Source organism: Periplaneta americana, chromosome 5 (assembly GCF_040183065.1).
Source record: "Periplaneta americana isolate PAMFEO1 chromosome 5, P.americana_PAMFEO1_priV1, whole genome shotgun sequence".
NCBI classification, from domain to species: Eukaryota; Metazoa; Arthropoda; class Insecta; order Blattodea; family Blattidae; genus Periplaneta; species Periplaneta americana.
Window position 1 is genome coordinate 9,923,019 of NC_091121.1, and position 23,137 is coordinate 9,946,155.

Genomic DNA, 23,137 nt, shown 5'->3' on the forward strand with positions numbered 1-23,137 from the left:
ATATTTTGATATATGTTATTAACACGAGGTTTAGCTGAACATTTTCCAACATGAATTGTAAATCATAAGTAGACATGTTTGGAGTGATAAATTTTATCACAGTCAAGTTCATAACTCTGCCCTGTGCACAACCACACCGGCTTGTTCGGGCAAAACAACGTGATTCAGCTTCTCTTATCTGCAATGCAATGTGCATAACTTATTAAAACTACACGACTGAAGGTCTTTGCAAATACATTTATTTCTGCACAAGGTAAACATGTGTCCAGTTTTGAACAGAACTGTTCCGTTCTTTATTGTTTTCCCGACCGTCTCCTTGTCGGTTTCACCTACAGAAAAGTGCTGAGGCATGTGGACGTGAGGACAGCAGCCGGCTATGACCCTTCATGGGTTGTCGCGCCTCAAATTTGTTGGTTTTTTATAGTAAAGGGACAAAGAGGAACTTCACGTCTACACTAAATTTTTTATCAACACTTTAGTTTTACTCCAGTTTTTTTAGTCCTTTTACGCAATTAACAACCTTATCATTCACTGAATTAACTACATTATTCAGTTATTTAAGTTTCGAATTGTGGTGTGAAGATGATCATCATCATGATGATACGGTAATTATTAGAGATAGTAGAATTCAGCGAACTTAAAATTAAACATTTAGCAATTTAAAAATAAGATTTAGCATTTTATAGCACTTTTAATGTTAGCATTTAGCATTTTATAGCACTTTTAATGTTAGAATTTAGCATTTTATAGCACTTTTAATGTTAAAATTTAGTACTTTATAGCACTTTTAATGTTAGAATTTAGTACTTTATAGCACTTTTAATGTTAGAATTTAGCATTTTATAGCACTTTTAATGTTAAAATTTAGTACTTTATAGCACTTTTAATGTTAGAATTTAGTACTTTATAGCACTTTTAATGTTAGAATTTAGCATTTTATAGCACTTTTAATGTTAGAATTTAGTACTTTATAGCACTTTTAATGTTAGAATTTAGCATTTTATAGCACTTTTAATGTTAAAATTTAGTACTTTATAGCACTTTTAATGTTAGAATTTAGTACTTTATAGCACTTTTAATGTTAGAATTTAGCATTTTATAGCACTTTTAATGTTAGAATTTAGTACTTTATAGCACTTTTAATGTTAGAATTTAGCATTTTATAGCACTTTTAATGTTAAAATTTAGTACTTTATAGCACTTTTAATGTTAGAATTTAGTACTTTATAGCACTTTTAATGTTAGAATTTAGCATTTTATAGCACTTTTAATGTTAAAATTTAGTACTTTATAGCACTTTTAATGTTAGAATTTAGTACTTTATAGCACTTTTAATGTTAGAATTTAGCATTTTATAGCACTTTTAATGTTAAAATTTAGTACTTTATAGCACTTTTAATGTTAGAATTTAGCATTTTATAGCACTTTTAATGTTAGAATTTAGTACTTTATAGCACTTTTAATGTTAGAATTTAGCATTTTATAGCACTTTTAATGTTAAAATTTAGCATTTTATAGCACTTTTAATGTTAGAATTTAGTACTTTATAGCACTTTTAATGTTAGAATTTAGCATTTTATAGCACTTTTAATGTTAAAATTTAGTACTTTATAGCACTTTTAATGTTAGAATTTAGTACTTTATAGCACTTTTAATGTTAGAATTTAGCATTTTATAGCACTTTTAATGTTAGAATTTAGTACTTTATAGCACTTTTAATGTTAGAATTTAGTACTTTATAGCACTTTTAATGTTAGAATTTAGCATTTTATAGCACTTTTAATGTTAAAATTTAGTACTTTATAGCACTTTTAATGTTAGAATTTAGTACTTTATAGCACTTTTAATGTTAGAATTTAGCATTTTATAGCACTTTTAATGTTAGAATTTAGTACTTTATAGCACTTTTAATGTTAAAATTTAGTACTTTATAGCACTTTTAATGTTAGAATTTAGCATTTTATAGCACTTTTAATGTTAAAATTTAGTACTTTATAGCACTTTTAATGTTAGAATTTAGCATTTTATAGCACTTTTAATGTTAAAATTTAGTACTTTATAGCATTTTTAATGTTAGAATTTAGCATTTTATAGCACTTTTAATGTTAGAATTTAGCATTTTATAGCACTTTTAATGTTAGAATTTAGCATTTTATAGCACTTTTAATGTTAAAATTTAGTACTTTATAGCACTTTTAATGTTAGAATTTAGCATTTTATAGCACTTTTAATGTTGAAATTTAGTACTTTATAGCACTTTTAATGTTAGAATTTAGTACTTTATAGCACTTTTAATGTTAGAATTTAGCATTTTATAGCACTTTTAATGTTAATATTTAGTACTTTATAGCACTTTTAATGTTAGAATTTAGTACTTTATAGCACTTTTAATGTTAATATTTAGTACTTTATAGCACTTTTAATGTTAGAATTTAGTACTTTATAGCACTTTTAATGTTAGAATTTAGCATTTTATAGCACTTTTAATGTTAAAATTTAGTACTTTATAGCACTTTTAATGTTAGAATTTAGTACTTTATAGCACTTTTAATGTTACAATTTAGCATTTTATAGCACTTTTAATGTTAGAATTTAGTACTTTATAGCACTTTTAATGTTAAAATTTAGTACTTTATAGCACTTTTAATGTTAGAATTTAGTACTTTATAGCACTTTTAATGTTAAAATTTAGTACTTTATAGCACTTTTAATGTTAGAATTTAGCATTTTATAGCACTTTTAATGTTAGAATTTAGCATTTTATAGCACTTTTAATGTTAGAATTTAGTACTTTATAGCACTTTTAATGTTAAAATTTAGCACTTTATAGCACTTTTAATGTTAGAATTTAGCATTTTATAGCACTTTTAATGTTAGAATGTAGTACTTTATAGCACTTTTAATGTTAAAATTTAGCACTTTAAAGCACTTTTAATGTTAGAATTTAGCATTTTATAGCACTTTTAATGTTAGAATGTAGTACTTTATAGCACTTTTAATGTTAAAATTTAGTACTTTATAGCACTTTTAATGTTAGAATTTAGCATTTTATAGCACTTTTAATGTTACAATTTAGCATTTTATAGCACTTTTAATGTTAGAATTTAGTACTTTATAGCACTTTTAATGTTAAAATTTAGTACTTTATGGCACTTTTAATGTTAGAATTTAGCATTTTATAGCACTTTTAATGTTAGAATTTAGTACTTTATAGCACTTTTAATGTTAGAATTTAGCATTTTATAGCACTTTTAATGTTAAAATTTAGTACTTTATAGCACTTTTAATGTTAGAATTTAGCATTTTATAGCACTTTTAATGTTAAAATTTAGTACTTTATAGCACTTTTAATGTTAGAATTTAGCATTTTATAGCACTTTTAATGTTAGAATTTAGCATTTTATAGCACTTTTAATTTTTAGAATTTAGCATTTTATAGCACTTTTAATGTTAAAATTTAGTACTTTATAGCACTTTTAATGTTAGAATTTAGCATTTTATAGCACTTTTAATGTTGAAATTTAGTACTTTATAGCATTTTTAATGTTAGAATTTAGTACTTTATAGCACTTTTAATGTTAGAATTTAGTACTTTATAGCACTTTTAATGTTAGAATTTAGCATTTTATAGCACTTTTAATGTTAAAATTTAGTACTTTATAGCACTTTTAATGTTAGAATTTAGCATTTTATAGCACTTTTAATGTTAGAATTTAGTACTTTATAGCACTTTTAATGTTAAAATTTAGTACTTTATAGCACTTTTAATGTTAGAATTTAGCATTTTATAGCACTTTTAATGTTAGAATTTAGTACTTTATAGCACTTTTAATGTTAGAATTTAGCATTTTATAGCACTTTTAATGTTAAAATTTAATTTAGTATTTTATAGCACTTTTAATGGTAAAATTTAGTATTTTATAGCACTTTTAATGTTACAATTTAGCATTTTATAGCACTTTTAATGTTAGAATTTAGCATTTTATAGCACTTTTAATGTTAGAATTTAGCATTTTACAGCAACTTTAAAGTTAGAATTTAGCATTTTATAGCACTTTTAATGTTAGAATTTAGCATTTTACAGCAACTTTAAAGTTAGAATTTAGCATTTTATAGCACTTTTAATGTTAGAATTTAGCATTTTATAGCACTTTTAATGTTAGGATTTAGCACTTTACAGCAACTTTAAAGTTAGAATTTAGCATTTTATAGCACTTCTAATGTTAGAATTAGCATTTTATAGCCCTTTTAAATGTTAGAATTTAGCATTTTATAGCATTTTTAATGTTAGAATTTTGCATCTTATATGTTAGAATTAGCATTTTATAGCATTTTTAATGTTAGAATTTTGCATCTTATATGTTAGAATTAGCATTTTATAGCATTTTTAATGTTAGAATTAACATTTTATAGCACTTTTAATGTTAGAATTTAGCATTTTATAGCATTTTTAATGTTAGAATTAACATTTTATAGCCCTTTTAAATGTTAGAATTTAGCATTTTATAGCATTTTTAATGTTAGAATTTTGCATCTTATATGTTAGAATTAGCATTTTATAGCATTTTTAATGTTAGAATTTTGCATCTTATATGTTAGAATTAGCATTTTATAGCATTTTTAATGTTAGAATTTTGCATCTTATATGTTAGAATTAGCATTTTATAGCATTTTTAATGTTAGAATTAACATTTTATAGCACTTTTAATGTTAGAATTTAGCATTTTATAGCATTTTTAATGTTAGAATTAACATTTTATAGCCCTTTTAAATGTTAGAATTTAGCATTTTATAGCATTTTTAATGTTAGAATTTTGCATCTTATATGTTAGAATTAGCATTTTATAGCATTTTTAATGTTAGAATTTTGCATCTTATATGTTAGAATTAGCATTTTATAGCATTTTTAATGTTAGAATTAACATTTTATAGCACTTGGAACACACGCCAACATGTTAAAAGTGTTAAATTCAACATACTCAGTCAACATGTTAAGTCAATTGAGACTTGAAATGTCCATATACACGTTAAATTCAACATGTTGTTGTTAAATGTTTAATAGTGGAGACGCGCCTTTAGTGTTTGGCAAATAAAAAAAGTGGCTTTCGCTGTAGTATAGAATTTTTATTGTGGAACATTTAATGGGAAAGAAATGTTATAAGAAACTGAACTCTAAAGTGAGGTATATTTCAGACAAGAGTATTCGAAACACGAGTTCCTTCACAAAGCGTGTGTTTATAAGCTTTTCCATAAGGACGGCGGAAATCGGAGAATGCTGAGTTTGCAGCCATTGGACAGAAAACATTGAGTACATGGTTGCTGAACATGTGCGGGGACAATGACGTTAATGACCAGTATGAAAGCATTACATAGATAAACAGCATAAACAACGTGAAGTAAATAAGGTGCGAAAATACAGCACTGCAACACGTGTACGTAATTTATGTGTTTGTTTCTTGACACTACAACCGTAAGTTGATTGTGAAGTCAAGTTCGCGTGTAAAACTCTACAAGGAAGCAAGGAGTGCATGGACTTTCCTGTTTACAGTATAGCCTAGTCCAGTGGTTCCCAGTGTGGGGGTCGTGTAAAGAGCTGAAGGGGACCACGAGATGATTTACAAAATAAAACAAGAAATACCTTATTAACATACATTATGTTGTAGGCTACTTAGAAACATAAGTATAAACAACGTTGGACATAAAAATCGAAAAATGTTTCAGAAGTTATAAAGTAAATATATATATATATATATATATATATATATAAAATTAATGCGATTATTTCGGCCAATGAAGTGTGATAAAATTTTGAATTCCACCCAATCACAGTCATACATCGCGATAATTTCTGCAGCTCGATTTATCACTATCAATTTATCGCATGGTCGTTCTTTTGTTTAGTCAGTGTCGCCAACTGTTTTCACGTAAATCGATGAGCATGAATCCATTGTACTAAATAAAGTTCGAAATCCTACTTCCACATATACGTCTTCTAATTCCATGTCCAATATATGTAAAGAAAATGACATTCCTTCACAACAGTTCTTCATTTAATTAATGTATTAATCAGGTTATTTGTAATTATACTATAAAATGTTTAAATTGAATTACGATTTCAGCAGATAATGAAAACGTATTTCTGTTATAATAACAAGAGAAAAGCGCAGTACATGTAATTAACATTTTTAAACCTGTATTTCGCTTTTCTCAATTGGCATTACTGAATAACATTCAATTTCTTTGTTACAATAATCGTTATTCATCTATTTCGATTTCACAATGTCTGAATAGCTTAAGTAATCATAAATATACAATTATTAACATTTTGTGAGCGAATTTTAGGTATACATTATTTACATTTTTATTTTATTCACGAAATAGTCCTCGCTTCGCTCGTGGATTTATCGGCAAATCTCAGATCTCTTGTGACATTACTATAGATAAATGTGCCAATTTTTATAAAGTATCTTCTAAAATCTGAACTCTGTATTCGACACACACGTATTGATATTTGAATTTCAAGATTTTTTTATTTTGTTTTGATAGCAATCATAGACAAGAAACTTATTCTTTAAAAATACGAGGTTGCAAATGCTATAAAAAAATTTAAGAGTTTCTTTTGCAAGCTCGAGGTATTCATGCATTCTTTTGGTCCAAAACTGCCCTACACTCTACGGAAAAAAAAAAGTAGTTTCAAGATTCCATCAGTAGGTACAAATTTCAATAAATTTCCTTAATATTCTGTGAAATTTCAGGCAGTTGAATGCAACTGTATAAAAACTGGTCCAGTATCCTTCTGTTAGTGACATAACTGTTTTGAGTTTCTTTCGAAAAGTTCTCAAAACATATATTGTTTAAAAATGTGTAAATTCAATTGCATGTTCGTAAAAACAAACAGATTTTGTCGCATCATACGGTATGTGCGAGCTAAATTTTCCACGAGTTTTTTAATAAATCAAATTTCTTTTTGTCAAGTGATGTCGACCAGAAATCAAGTTTCCTTATAAATTCGTCGATTTAATCTATGCCTATTATGTTAATGTCTTCATCTTGCAAATTACTATTCACAGTATTTAAGTGTTCTAAAAATATATCAGCAAGGATGTCAGCCTAACATTGCCCGGAGATTGAAACTTTAGCACACGTCTTGGGATTCTGTGAACAGGGATTGCTCTTGAGGAACTCTAAACATCATCTTGTAAGATCCAAAATTGCTGCCGCATTAAGAAATAAGGGCTGGATAGTAGAAGAAGAAATCTCCTGTCTAGCTGAAAATGGGTCAACGAGCGAGTAGATATTTTAGCGTACAATGCTGACACTAAACAGGGCATCATTGTGGACCCCACGATACGTTTTGAAGTATGATGTCATCAGTCAGCCGAAGTCCACCTTGAGAAGAAGTCGATCTATGAGCCTACAGTCAAATATTTCAAGCTGAAATATGCCTTAATTCACACTGAGGTATTCGGCTTGCTCATAGGTGCTCGAGGGACTATACCAGCTTTTTTCGAAGAATTTCAACGGCAGTTTGCTCTGCCAACATCTCTGAGGGATGACATTGTGATAATTATGTTAAAAAAATTCTGCCAAATCCTAATTAATCACATGGTGCCACATTAATAGCAATTGTAATTTTTCACGCCCTTTTCTTTGTTTCCCTTCTTTAAAATTTAATATCTACGTTTACATATGTATATTAATTTTTTTTAGGATATACTGAGTCCGTAAGGGCTACCCTCAATGAGGGGCAGTTTATTATTATTATTATTATTATTATTATTATTATTATTATTATTATTATTATTATTATTATTATTATTTAGGGAATTGTAAAACTGGTTTGCATATTCCGATTTCTAGTCTTGCAGATAGTAGAAGTTTACTGGTATCCATGCGTGGCTGAGTGGTCAGATCTTCAGGCGCCCTGAGTTCGAGTCCCGGTCAGTCTGGGATTTTTCATTGAGAAATCCATACACTTGTGGCGGGCAAGGTCCCAGTTGGATTTTTCTCGGGGTTCTCCCGTTTATCCCTATATTAGGCATCTACATCATTTCGTCAACATTTCTCCATTTCATAGAATTCGGAGGGGGCTGGCCTGGGGGGGGGGGGTTTGCCTGCTCGAACCTTAGTGTAGTCAGCCGGTATGAGTTTGGGAACACGCCTAGCTTGAGGGATATCGCAATAGATCGTAACAGGTCGCAGTGCTGGGCCATAGTGCCCCCCCTCCCGTAAATTTCATTACATTCTATTGGTAGTACCCGCTGAATAAAATTATCGTTGTTTTCGATTTTACACGGATTTGTACTTTTTCAAATGGGTTAAGTACCGGTATGGTAATGAGGAGTCGCAAACAAAATCCTCGTTCAAAAGTGGGTCACGCCTTCAAACAGTTTGGGTTCCCAAACTTCTTGAAGGGGCGACACTTTTGTCTGAGACCCCCTACTAAGCGTACTGGTACTTAACCCATTCGTAATTTATAAATACCTGAAAAATCGAAAACAACAATAATTTCATCCAAAAGCACTGTGGATGATTTCTATTCTCTCTTGAAGGGTATACACCATTTTACAATAATTTAGTACACGAACACAACATACTATTACAAGAAATTTTCAATGGTATTTGTAGCTTCAGCTTTAATCAAAAGTAACAACAATCGAAGTTGCCAGGCAACGATATAAAACAAAAAAAATGTGAAATAAATTAACTATGTGTATAAACAATTGAATGCTCTTTCATTATTCAAGTATAAAAATATAGAGGTGCCATTTGAAATTTCTGAAGGGAGGTGTCTGAGGGTTAAATCTATTATTTATTATTTTTATTATTATCAGTTATCACTATTACCATTGCTATCTCTGTTTTCCTTTCCTTTTTTTTTTCCCCCTTGTATTAGCCCGATGAGAGCTCTATAGTGTTCTTTTGGCCCTGTTGACCCTCTACAGGGCTTTAATGTAATTGGTATTATTTTCATCAGTGTTTGTATTTCTTTTTTGTATTTATATGTGCTATTTCATAGGATGGAAGAGAAGGCCTAATGGCCTTAATCCTGTCAGATTAAATAAATAAATCTAAAATATAATTAAGCCTGGTTTTAGACTTTCCCCTCAATATCTAAATTGACGTGTTTTTTTGTTTAAATTGAATTCAATTTAAATAATTATTTATTTAGACTGGGAAGTCTTGACTTGAAAGTCCTGTATAAGGAAGAGTACATGGATTGATTATCTTCGAAGTACGAGATGAAAACCTCTAACTTCTAGTTAATTTTAAGGGCCATGTATTAACATGTATGAGACAGAGTTGTTTTTATTTTTGATTCAGATCTAATTTATCAAAGTGTTGAAAGCAAAGTTAGCTATTAACTAAATAAATAAATAATAAAAAAAAAACTTTGTATTTCTTACGAATGCTGCAAAAATCAAATTCGTGTTAGTAATAATACGAGTTGTTTTTATTAGTTTTGTAATATTATTAATGGTTTTTGTTTAAACAAAATTGTATTTTGCTATTCGGTTCACATTACATTGTATCTAGTTTGTGAATTGCTATACAATAATAAAATGTAAGAAAGAATAATATTAGAAACATTTGCCTGGACCAGTAGGCCTAATAATTAGGGCAAGGATTTTGATGAAATTGCATCTTTTTTCTAGTAATCCAGAAACATAGCTGCTTTAATATTTATACAGGGTGTATCTAAATTGATATCAAATATTTCGGGGACGTGTTCTTAACATAAAAACAATTTAAAAAGTTAATAAGAACATGGGTCTGAAAACCATTCGTTAGGGAGTTATTAAAGGATTTGTCCCTTCATTGACCGCTGATTGTTTGATGGTTTTGTGTTTGTTTGTATTTTGTAGAGCAAAGAAATCAGAAGAAAATGTATTCTGTGAGTGAACAGAACGAAATGATTTGCATCATTTAATTGATGATGTGCTTCTGGACATCATCCAACGAATGTTTTAACATGATGCTGCTCCAGCTCATTTCAGTCTGATAGTTCGTAATTTTTTAATGATCGATTTCCCCAAAGATGTATTGGTCGAAGGGGATTCATTGCATGGCGTGCTCGATCGCCTGATTTGAATCCAATGGATTTCTTCGTCTGGGGACATTTAAAGTCCCTGGTTTATGCGACTCCTGTACTTAATGTTGATATTCTGAGAGCGTATCTAAACTGAATTTCACGAAATACGAAACACTCCAGGAATTTTCAACAGAGTACGCCAGAGCATGCAACGCAGGTTTAGGGGATACATCGAATCAGGAGGAAGCCACTTCGAGCAATTTTTGTAACATTAAATTTTGTCTTGTAACTCTGAAATAAATTATATTGAGACCAATGTTCATATGAACCTTTTGTAATGTTTTTGTCTTACGAACACATCCCCGAAATATTTGACACCAATTTAGATACAACCTGTATGTTATGTGATAAAGTGAGTGTTTTAAGACATATTTGTTAAGGTATTTTTTTTTTTTGCCTGTTTCAACTTATAAGAGCATCTTTTGTTTCATTCGGTCATTTTTTAGGCATTTTCATTTAATTTTGGCCATAAATCCCCATTATTAATGTAAAATAGTTTATTTCCTTTGATATTTTTTTTACATATTTTGTCCATTAATACCCATTATTTTGTATGATAGGGCCTACTTTAATCGTTTTTCTACACAAATATTGCCATTTTAACGTAGTACACCCCATGTAATGGATCAGTCCAACCACTCCTTCAATATAGACTGCTCTACACCTGCTAATTCCGGATAAGAGTGGCCTTGTAGTGGACTATATGGAAACTAAAAGTAAAGTAAATCCACGGCGCTACAGCCCATGAAGGGCCAAGACCGACCAGCTGACCTCACTTCCACATGCCGACGCAGAGGTGAACGATCATACATGGAAACTACATCAGGTAAAATAATTAATTAAACTGTACTACTTAGAAAAAATTATGTAAAATTTAATTTAATTACTAATCTAAACATTTAGTACAAAACCTCTTTTCCTACTAAGCCAATTATGTAAGATCAATTTTTAAGGCATTTTTGAAAGATTTTTAGGTCATAAATGCGTTGTTTTTAGGACATTTTTTCATGATTTATAGGTCATCAAAATCCTATCACTACTAATAATCTACTCCCAAAACAATTTCAGTACCGTAAAATGAGGTGAATAGGGACGAAGTTTTATTATTATTTTTTTTTATTTCTTTGTGTCAAAGAGTAAATGTAATAATTGTTTAGTCAACTGTCCGAAGACAGGTCTGAACCCCACAAGTAATACTAACATGGTATCACTTATGAGGCAACTAGGCCAGGAGATGAAGGGGTAGGATGGCCAGTTTCTTTTCCCCTAATGTAATAAGAAGAATGTTTATTTGTTCACTCATTATGAATGAAAACATAAACACTCTTATTATAATACTAGCCGTACCCGTGCGCTCCGCTGCACCCGTTAGAAATAAATATAAAGTAATTACATAATTAAAATAGGACATTTGATCCAGGGAACATTCGTGTTTGATAGAAGGATAAATCGTTAATATGTTACTTAATTTAAATTATATTTAAATAATTACAATGCGGTCATTTTGGTCCAGAGACACTCATTTGGTGCAATGACAATTCCTTTAACTTACTTACTTACAAATGGCTTTTAAGGAACCCGAAGGTTCATTGCCGCCCTCACATAAGGCCGCCAGCGGTCCCTATCCTGTGCAAGATTCATCCAGTCTCTATCATCATATCCCACCTCCCTCAAATCCATTTTAATATTATCCTCCCATCTACGTCTCGGCCTCCCTAAAGGTCTTTTTCCCTCCGGTCTCCCAACTAACACTCTATATGCATTTCTGGATTCGCCCATACGTGCCACAAGCCCTGCCCATCTCAAACGTCTCGATTTTATGTTCCTAATTATGTCAGGTGAAGAATACAATGCGTGCAGTTCTGTGTTGTGTAACTTTCTCCGTTCTCCTGTAACTTCATCCCGCTTAGCCCCAAATATTTTCCTTAGCACCTTATTCTCAAACACCCTGAACCTATGTTCCTCTCTCAGAGTGAGAGTCCAAGTTTCACAACCATACAGAACAACCAGTAATATAACTGTTTTATAAATTCTAACTTTCAGATTTTTGGACAGCAGACTGGATGATAAGAGCTTCTCAACCGAATAATAACACGCATTTCCCATATTTATTCTGCGTTTAATTTCCTCCCGAGTGTCATTTATATTTGTTACTGTTGCTCCAAGATATTTGAATTTTTCCACCTCTTCGAAGGATAAATCTCCAATTTTTATATTTCCATTTCGTACAATATTCTGGTCACGAGACATAATCATATACTTTGTCTTTTCGGGATTTACTTCCAAACCGATCGCTCTACTTGCTTCAAGTAAAATTTCCGTGTTTTCCCTAATCGTTTGTGTATTTTCTCCTAACATATTCACGTCATCCGCATAGACAAGAAGCTGATGTAACCCGTTCAATTCCAAACCCTGCCTGTTATCCTGAACTTTCCTAATGGCATATTCTAGAGCGAAGTTAAAAAGTAAAGGTGATAGTGCATCTCCCTGCTTTAGCCCGCAGTGAATTGGAAAAGCATCAGATAGAAACTGACCTATACGGACTCTGCTGTATGTTTCACTGAGACACATTTTAATTAATCGAACTAGTTTCTTGGGAATACCAAATTCAATAAGAATATCATATAATACTTCCCTCTTAACCGAGTCATAAGCCTTTTTGAAATCTATGAATAACTGATGTACTGTACCCTTATACTCCCATTTTTTCTCCATTATCTGTCGAATACAAAAAATCTGATCAATAGTCGATCTATTACGCCGAAAACCGCACTGATGATCCCCAATAATTTCATCTACGTACGGAGTTAATCTTCTCAAAAGAATATTGGACAAAATTTTGTACGACGTCAACAAAAGTGATATTCCTCGAAAGTTACCACAGTTGGTTTTGTCCCCCTTTTTAAAAATAGGTACAATTATGGACTCCTTCCATTGTTCTGATACAATTTCCTTTTCCCAAATAGCAAGTACAAGTTTATAAATTTCGCTATATAATGCACTCCCACCCTCTTGTATTAATTCTGCTGGAATTTGATCGATACCTGGAGACTTGTACTTTTTCAGATTTTCTATCGCAATTTCGACTTCTGAAAGCGTGGGTTCGGGTATAAATGGCTCAGCAGGTTGTATTTCAATTTCGTTCCGATCAATTCTATTTGGCCTATGTACATTTAGTAGTTTCGCAAAATAGTTTTTCCATCTGTTTAGGATTGATGGAGAGTCTGCAAGCAAGTCACCATTCTCATCCTTGATCACGTTTACCCTTGGCTGATATCCGTTCTTAAATGCCTTTATACCCTTATATAAATCTCGAATGTTTTTATTCTTACTATTTGTTTCTACCTCATTCAGTTTTTCCTTCAAGTAACCTCTCTTTTTAATCCTAAGTGTACGACTTGCTTCCCGTCTTTCATTGAAATAATTATCTCTCTTCTCCTCAACTGGATCGTGTAAGAATTTCAATTTTGCCTGTTTCCTTCTTTCTACTACCATGCAACAATCTTCATCAAACCACGGTTTCTTTTTCTTAGTTTCATAATAACCTATGCTCTGCTCAGCTGCAATTTTGATACTATCTCTGATATTTTCCCACACGCTATTAACATCTAATTCTTTCTCAACTTCGTCGGAACTTTCTAAAGTGGCAAACCTATTCGAAATTTCGACCTGATAATTTTGCTTAGCTTCCTCGTCCTTTAATTTCAAAATATTGAATTTAGTAATATTAACTTGTTGCTCTACTCGCTTGGCTACTGATAATCTTTCTCTTAATTCTCCAATCACCAAATAATGGTCAGAATTACAGTCTGCACCCCTGAAAGTTCGAATATCTACTATACTAGTATGTCTCCGTTTATCTATCAAGATGTGATCAATTTGGTTGTGTGTCAATCCATCTGGAGAAGTCCAAGTATATTTATGTATATCCTTATGGGGGAATGTTGTACTTTTGACAATTAAATTTTTCGATGTGGCAAAGTTGACTACTCTAACTCCATTGTCACTACTAATTGCGTGTAGGCTCTCTTTTCCAATAGTTGGTCTAAAAATATCCTCCCGTCCTACTTTAGCATTGAAATCCCCCAATAAAATTTTCATGTGATATCTAGGGAACTGATCAAAAGTATGTTCCAATTCCTCATAGAAGCTATTCTTTATATGGTCGTCTTTCTCTTCTGTAGGGGCGTGAGCATTTATAACTATGATGTCGCACCATCTACCCTTAAGTACTAAATACGATAACCTGTCACTGATAAATTCGACCTTTTTTACTGCTGATTTTATTCTTTTATGAACAAAGAATCCTGTTCCTAATTGGTGATTATTGTTTCCTTCCCCATAATACAACAAGTAATCTCCTATTTGTGATATGCCATTCCCATCTAACCTAACCTCTTGTACTCCTACGAAGTCTATTCTATATCTAGCTAGTTCTTTTGCTACTAATGTTACCCCTCCTGTTCTATAAAGACTAGTTACGTTCCAAGTGCCAAATCTCAAATCCTTATTCCTTTGCTGTGGTCGTGCCAGAGAATCAGTCCTATTCCGAGGCTTATTATAGGGATACGTAACAAGCTGTTTTTTACGGTGATGGGTTGTTAGCCCTTCGCCCAACCCCCAAGCTGGAGGACCACCCCTTATCGGCTGTCCACGACTGCTTATTCAATATATTCACAGCTACCCTCCATATCTGGAGGCCGTCTCCTCTATCCGCAACCTGAGGACGCGCCATGCCGTGGTGATAGGGACCCACAATACATGGCAATTCCTTTAACATGTTTCTTAATTGTTATTACATGCAACCATAGTTTAATGAAGATTGACATATAATTTAGTTTTAATGTATATACTTTATATTACTTGCTTATGTTTCAGAAGTTACTGTAATAACATTGTAGAATTATGTCCATCTAGAGAAACTACACTTTCCAATGGTGAAATAATAATTAAACAATTAATTAGCCTCCGATATTACTTCATACAAACACAGAAACATTCTCTGTAGGCTATGTTTAATAACTTTCGATTGTTGTTGTCCAAGGCCCCTTATAGACGAAGTCATTTGTTTTTATTTCAGTACAGCGTCTTAGATGGCGTTATTGTAATTTTAAAACTCATTTATCTCATTAAATACCAGTTCTATCAAAATTTTGTATAGAGTAAAACTTATCGGAAATTATTTTTAAAGAAACTTTTGTTATGTAATATTTTTCATGAAAATCAATAATAAGCGAGATATTCCGATTTATTTAATTCAGGCCCCCCCTATAACCCTCTTTTTAAATAAAGTATTTTTAATTCCATATAGCCTAAAATCTAAGTTACAACGAACTTAATTTATATTCCAATTTTCATTTAAATCGGTTCAGCCATTATCGCGTGAAAAGGTAACAAACATCCAGACAGACAGACATACAAACAAAAATTTCAAAAAAGCGATTTTCGGTTTCAGGATGGTTAATTATACATGTTAATACCAATTATTTTTGGAAAATCGAAAATTACCACAAAAATTTTGGCTACAGATTTATTATTAGTAGGCCTATAGATAGATTTAATCTTTGACACAAATAAAAAAAATAATAAAACTTCGTCCCTATTCACCCCATGATAACAATAAATCAATTTTAACTTCCTATATGCTATGTTTATTTTTTCAACAATCGCTATGGCCCATGTATCTCGTTTGACATTTAATAACCTTAATTATTAAAAGGAATCCACTTTAGAAGGCGTATGTTTTTCAACAAGCCTACACGTTGAAGGAAAAGAGATATACAAGTTTTATGAGCATCCTACAACCCAAGCATATGACCTCAATCAAAACAATGTCCGCCAAGTAAATAATAAATAAATATAAACACACACAATTCATTGTAAACAAATGGAGAATTGTTTGTATACGCCACTCTAAAAACAAATTGAAGTTCTGCTGAATAATAGTCATAATAAAAATGTAAACAATTTGAACCTTTGACCTTAAATGAGATTCCGCCATCTTGAATGCATACTTTCTCTCACGCAAATGGCAAAGCTAATTCGAATTACATGTAGGTATGTAAACACAGTTTTAGGCCTACTTAAATAGTAGTACAGTATTCATAATATTCTAATTTCTCCCTAAAAAAACGTTAAGTAACAGATATATAACTGTCAACAGCTGTTTTTTTAGTATATAAAACATAAACAACTTGAAGCAATCTTTTTTGCTTTTGTTGGGCACTAGACAATCGAAAATCCAGAACACATACTACAAAAATTGTATAACAAGTGGAATTTTTCATGATAAATACCACCAGAATTTAATTATGCTATCAGTAATATTAATTCTTTACACCGGTAAAACACTTTTGTATGGTTTCGAGAAATGACTTTCATACAGTACCTATGAAGTAAGTAACCAATTATGTATAAATATATGTAACCGAGGTAGTGTAATATAATTTTAAGAAATTTAATATAATTGGCTAATCTCAATATCACTACAATAGACTGTACTGGAGTTTGTTCGTTGAAATAAATTATAGTAAATTAAGTTTTTCACTCAATTTCTTATTTTGTGATGATGAAAACAACTACTTAATAACATAAAACATCAAATTTAATGTTAATATTTAAATAATGTGTGATCATTACCAACGCATCTTAACATGCATCATAAACAAAACAAATCTTTATTGGCTGAGAGAAAGCATCGGACACAATGGTCGCAACGAGGAAAATCTGATTCAACTACATTTTTACATTACATAATTCAATCTACAAACATGTCTTGAACATGCGCAAACCGTAACAGAACTTCTAAAATCGTAATCTTTCATTATTCCCGTGATTTAAGGGCAATAACGAGCATTTAACATTACCTTGTCTTCAGAATAATTTCAAAACTATTTGTGTTTGATGATTAATGGATTTCCGGCACAAGACACGAAGAAATAACCATTAATTTTAAAATATAAAAAGTTTTGCCAAGGTCCTATAGCGGTCACATGACCTGTGTGTTCTTTCTGACATGGTTTATGAACTTTTAGCAGATATATATAATATTCTTACGAAGAATTATTGCCGTATGATGAATGTAATAAACACTTCACCTATAACCTATTCAAAATAGAGTATCTAATATAAAATATAAATAAAAAGCTCTCTCAAATACGTACCGCGAGTAGGTTTCCGCCATCTTGATAATGTACTCTTGCTCACTCTACGAACAGCTGACTGACGCCGCTGAATTCGAACACAATTCACACACGCTGCAAGGACCACATGTACTTTATCACTGTATGCGCCGATAAGATATCAATTCAAACACAATTCATGTAAACACTGTTTTAAATCCCTCAAACCACCCTTCATTCCTCCCCAGGCCCCCGGGATATTAAGGATAGTATAGGGTCATTAACAAATGAATTATGAACACACAATATAAATATTTTTAAATATTTTAATGACTTTTCTAACTGATCCATTATGGACAGTGATGACTCCTATGCATTAAAACATGCACAGTAAAGAAAATGCATGGACTCATTCATCAAATCCTTATGTACAAATGTCACTTGTCTTTTATGACAATTTTTGTAACTGAGAAAAACAATGTTCTGTTTCCACAAAGTGAAAAGTTGTACCATACATAATCCCTGAATTGTGTGAACCATGTTTAAAAATAAACATCCAATTACTTTATCGTTTGAAGATTTTTTTTTCATCTACCAATATGCACACAATTACTTAGATTCTGAGGGTACCTAACGTCCCCGTAATAGAGAACTAATTCCTCCCTTTCAACAAGTTAACAATGAACTTTCAAATGCTTTAACTCGTCTCTTCAGTATACAATAATTATGAAAAGAGATTACCTGTGTACTGTTCAGTCATACACGTACAACATAATGAAAAATTATACAAAGAATACTGCCTTTCCCTATGGAAAAAAGAAAAAACTCTAGGAAAACCACCCTGAATATTCTGCAACTATATCTGCACTTTCTAAAAAGCATCTCTTCCGTCATTATGCATGCCATTTCGCAAATACATTTACAAGTGCTCGATTGTTGGATAATATCCATTATCGTAAACCTATTTATGATGGAAATGACGTAACAATAATTGAGTTACAAACAGCAACTCAAGTGTGTTCATACAATAATTAGCTCAACTCAAATATTGATAGGGTACAACAATGAATTAATCTTTGCTTCAATACACCATTCCACTGCATTGACAAATATGAGATCAGAGGAAAATTAACATTATTTAGTGGGTTATAAATATCTTATCATAAAGTGTGACTTCCTGCATTACACATTTACAGTGGTTTAATCGTCAGAAGGAATGTGCTACTCAATGTATTCGAACGTAAAATCTGAAACATCGAGTTTCGAGAGAGGAAAATGTTTCCAGAATAATGTGCAAACGATTTCCAGATAGGTTTACACTGATTTACATAACATTCAGATTATGTAGAGACCATTCAAGACATTTAATTATATAACTGCATGCACTGGATTTACTGCCGTTTTATACTGATCGTGTTTATCTAACATTAAGATACTAAGTAGGGAAACAAAACGAAATTTCCATCCATAGTTATTTTTTGTAAGCGTACATTCATTAAAAAAATTAGTTGTTGAAAGACATCACACAGAAAGTAAGCGTAATCCAGTTGTTTTGTTTCTTTACAGGCAATACGAACAAATTAAACTGTAGCATTACGATGAACTAAACGTTCTTATCTAAGAGTGCAATTTTCTGGGTTTCGCGTAGAATTCTCTCTTGCACCGTAGTCGTCTTCATCATTGGAACACAGGAACTTCCTCCACAAAGAGGACCTTCGCACGCCAAATCCAGTCTCCTTACAACACTTCCACCACTTCACTCACAACACTTCCTCCCACACCTTTGTAGCAGACCACCGCTTCCGACACTTGATGCTCTCCGTGCAACTTCGAAGAGCGGCGAACTTCAAAAGGAACAATAATAATCTCTTCTCTCTTGCTTCAACCGATAGTTCACAGTTCCAAATGGCACATTCGTAGAGGACTACGAGTTTCCTCGTCCGAATCGTAGAAGTACCTTTGTTTCGGCGACAGTCCTCGCTGAAGTCGCCTAACAGCCTCTTTAATAAGACTACCGTCACGCAGCAGTTCTTGTAACATCTCGTACGGATCGTCACTAGCCGTCGCGGATTCTGATGATTTACTCGTCAGTTTCTTGTTCACACTGATACACGAATGTCCACCACAGTTGTTACTCGCTGAACGCAAACACGCATCACAAGATGGGTCGCCCCAACTCCTGCTGGGTATCCTGTAAGGTGATGCCCTGGATTTGTGATGAACTGAGAAAGCTGGTCTCGATTTCAGACCCGCAGACAGCCGTAGATTCTCCTTGATCTCGGACACGAGCTCCTCCATGTCTCTAGCGAGAAAGTCTTGTGTTGTATTGCTATTGCTGGTCGCCAGAATACACTTTTCTTCTTTACTAGGCATTGCGACAATTGAGGTATCCGACAGTTCTTCACCTCAATAAAAAAACTTTTTTGCAGACAACTTCACTAACACGTCTTACACGTCTCCACAGCTCTTCGATAGTGAATGGGTCAACCATGAGACGGCTGTGTTATTGTTTTCCTTCTACATTTAGTACGTAGTAATACTCTTCCGCGGAAAATAGTCCATGTAAACAAACACGTATTTCTCCTATTTAATTTATTCTTTTCAATATCTACGTATTATTTATTAAATATCCATTAAATGTTTAACCATTTTTTTGTATTATTTAATATAAATAGTTTTGTCAACACTAATGTAAACAAGGAATTTGGAACAAAGGTTGCGGAGTGATACACGCTCAAGGTTACTCCGTCCGTAACGTCATCCTGTAATGACGTCATACTACGAGAGTGTAAAGAACGTGGCGGGTCGAAATCAAACGGTAGTGCTCTACAAATGTAGGGTGGAGGGGGGAGGCAAAGAGGGGAGCGGGGATTTGCAGAAAGAGAAAATACGGGCGTCGAACCTAAACGAACGAATGTACGGTATAAAAACAATTGTCATGTTGTTCTCTCAATATGAAAAGATATAGAATTGAGAATAACAAATGTTTCGTACCACCAGCAGGACTTCACACCATATGTGATCAAGAAATTAAAATACTTCTGTTGAATTAGGTCTATTTGCTTCTTTCATTTTCGTGAAGATTGTTCAAAATTTGCTATACATATGAATATTATAACTTTACAGCACTAGTATTGTTAAAATACACAATTCTGTATCATACAGTTCCTTTCAAATTACAGAGGTATTCAGAAACGACTAAATGGACCAATTATTGCAGACGGCACCGGAAACTAAGTTTTCAGGAGGAGAGAACTTATTTCAAAATCTCTTGTCTTCATCTACAAGATGTTTCCAAATTTACAGGAGTACGGGGAGGAGGGATTTACCACTATGCTATCCTAAATTATCATTTTTAATCGGTTGATTTTACGACACTTTATCAACTGCTATGGTTATACAGCATCCGATATGAAGGTGATAATGCCAGCGAAATGAGTCCATGGTCCAGCGCCGAAATTTATCCAGCATTTGCTCTTAATGGGTTGAGGAAAAACTCCGAAAAAAACGTTCCAACCAGGATTTGAACACGGGTCTGCTCGTTTCACGGTCAGACATGCTAACCTCCACAGGGTGAAATCTTAAGGTATAGCCTAGGGGCGGTAGTCTAGGGGAGTGCATAAAAATTAGGCGCTAATGAGACAGAAGTGAAAAATCCTGTCTAATAATAATAATAATAATAATAATAATAATAATAATAAAGAACTCAAGAAATCGCAGCGTAAAAGTAGCATGATTTAAGCATGAATTGTTTTATCTCTGCCAATACTTCTTACTAATTACGAGAGATAATCGAAATTTGTATCACAGAATTAGATGTATCACAATTTAGTCTTAACGTATTTAGTATGAATTTTATTGTATTAAATTACATGGAATTATATTTGTTTATGAACATACCAAGTATGCTAAACAACTCAATTTTCATTATAAAGTAGCTTACGAAATTTCGCTTCTGTTTACTAAACCGCCATTCCAGTTGTCATAAATGTTAAATTTTTATTATTTTCAAACTCTATATATTGAAAATTAAATAACTTTTATTATTAGAATCAATTTAGAAGATCAATATCATTTTACAGAAAAAAAGATGTTTGAATAAAATGTATTATTATTGCAGAAAATAAAGAAAAGGTTCCGTCACGGATGTTACAAGATTTGTGAACTCACTTCACATCTTATTAACAAAAAGTGTAAAATTCAGGTCTCTGCCTCAAGCAAAAAGAGATTCATTCTCATACATAGTGTCCATGTGAAACCTATGCAAATCTCAAGGCGTCCAATTAGTTCACAAAAACAGAAGCTATTGTTGAAGAAATATTTTGATATACTGTTAATTCTTCCAGAGCTCCAGGATCAAGGAACTTTTTACTCTGTACTATATTCTTTCTGCCATTTATTTTCAGTAGTTTGGCTAAATAACAATATTAGCAATCTTACAGTTTAAGTGAATGTTTTGGTTTCGAAATGTCAGTCGTTTTGAAACTGGAAAAATGAAGGACATTAACTCATCTGTAATATCCGTGACATGGAAGAAACAGCTGTAAAATATTTACCATAGCTTCTTGAAAAACAGATATAAACAGATGATCTCTCTATGAATAAGTGCTGCAAACTTTAGGAGAAGAAAGAGTTCCCATTATCTAGCCAAGACCACTTAGATTCAATGCCTATAAAACTTGTAAAATATTTTCCTTTCGAAAGAAAAAAAAAAATTCGAATATTTAAATTTAGAGCCTTACACTAATAATAAACTAATAATAAACAAATATTTCTGAAAAAGACCTTTCCATTGAAATTCCCAGTTTGCCTGGAATGGCTGTAAACGAATTAAATATTACTTAAAATAATGACCGTAATATACATGTGTGTGTGCGTGCGTATATACACCCATATAGTGTAAATATATACGTAAATAAATATTAAATGAATGAATAAATAAGTAAAAGAATAAATAAATAAATAAGTGAATAAGTAAATAATAGAATGAGCAACAACGATTTCCAAAGGCAATTTTAAATTATCGACAGAGAGGGAAAAGATCCATTTGCAGACATCAAAAGAGATGGACAGAAAACAAGACCGTAACAGTCCAGTCGGACTAATATCTGTCAGGATGATTATGATGATGAAATAAATAAATAGTTCCAAGACTCTTTCAGTATACGTAGGGATTTTTATCTACAAAATAGGATAACATGCAGGCCTAAGAGGGATGCTTAAATTTTTTGCGAAGAATATATTCGTAATTACATTCCTCCTACACTTTATTTACATACATTATAGTGTTCTAAATGCAACTTCATTATATACTGAAGTGATTTATAAACTGTGCAAAATCAATTTATAGGTATTCTGTTCAAAACAGGAATGTTATGAACTACAAAAATATTAGTATTGAATAAGAATAGCAATGCATTGAGAAATACATTATTTGTAACACTATTTAACACCATGTGAATAAAAACAAATGAATAATTATGATAAGTGTTCCTCTAATTGTTTTGAGCAATGTATTTAAAGAAAGAAATAATAATTTTACTATTGGTTTAGGCCTACTGTATTATCAGGTGTCTGAATGAGGTTAACTGACGAAGTAGTCCCTTTATTTAAAAAAGATAAAACGCAGTTTAAAAATTATCGTCCTGTAACTCTGGTATCTGTAATCGAAAAATATTTAAATCAACTGCAAAAGCACAGATTTGTACATTTTTTTTTTATAATCGTGGCAGTTAAGCTTCTACAATGGTAGATGTACCATTGATGCACTTGAGAAAATTATTAATAATGTTAAACAAGCTTTTGAAGATAAGAATCTCACACTAATTACAGCATGTGACTTAAGCAAGGATATCGATTGTATTGACCATGCTTTTACAATATGGAATCTGTGATATTTGACCACAGCTCGTTTTAATACTGT

At 31.8% G+C, this 23,137-nt stretch overlaps 2 protein-coding genes across 2 annotated transcripts in view; both read right to left on the reverse strand.

Annotated features, from left to right (window-relative positions):
* The window catches only part of Dip-C (dipeptidase C), an 894,313-nt gene extending 876,945 nt beyond the window's left edge, over positions 1 to 17,368 (reverse strand). The window contains exon 1 of the mRNA XM_069825325.1: positions 17,257 to 17,368. Within this exon, the coding sequence (XP_069681426.1) occupies positions 17,257 to 17,276 (20 nt within the window). The 5' untranslated portion in view covers positions 17,277 to 17,368. The remainder of the gene's footprint in view (positions 1 to 17,256) is intronic.
* A 158-nt stretch (positions 17,369 to 17,526) lies between these two features.
* Positions 17,527 to 19,703, reverse strand: LOC138699451 (uncharacterized). Its single transcript, XM_069825329.1, has one exon. It carries the CDS (start codon positions 19,585 to 19,587, stop codon positions 19,108 to 19,110), a length of 480 nt encoding a protein of 159 aa, XP_069681430.1. The 5' UTR covers positions 19,588 to 19,703; the 3' UTR covers positions 17,527 to 19,107.
* Between the last annotated feature and the right edge of the window lie 3,434 nt (positions 19,704 to 23,137).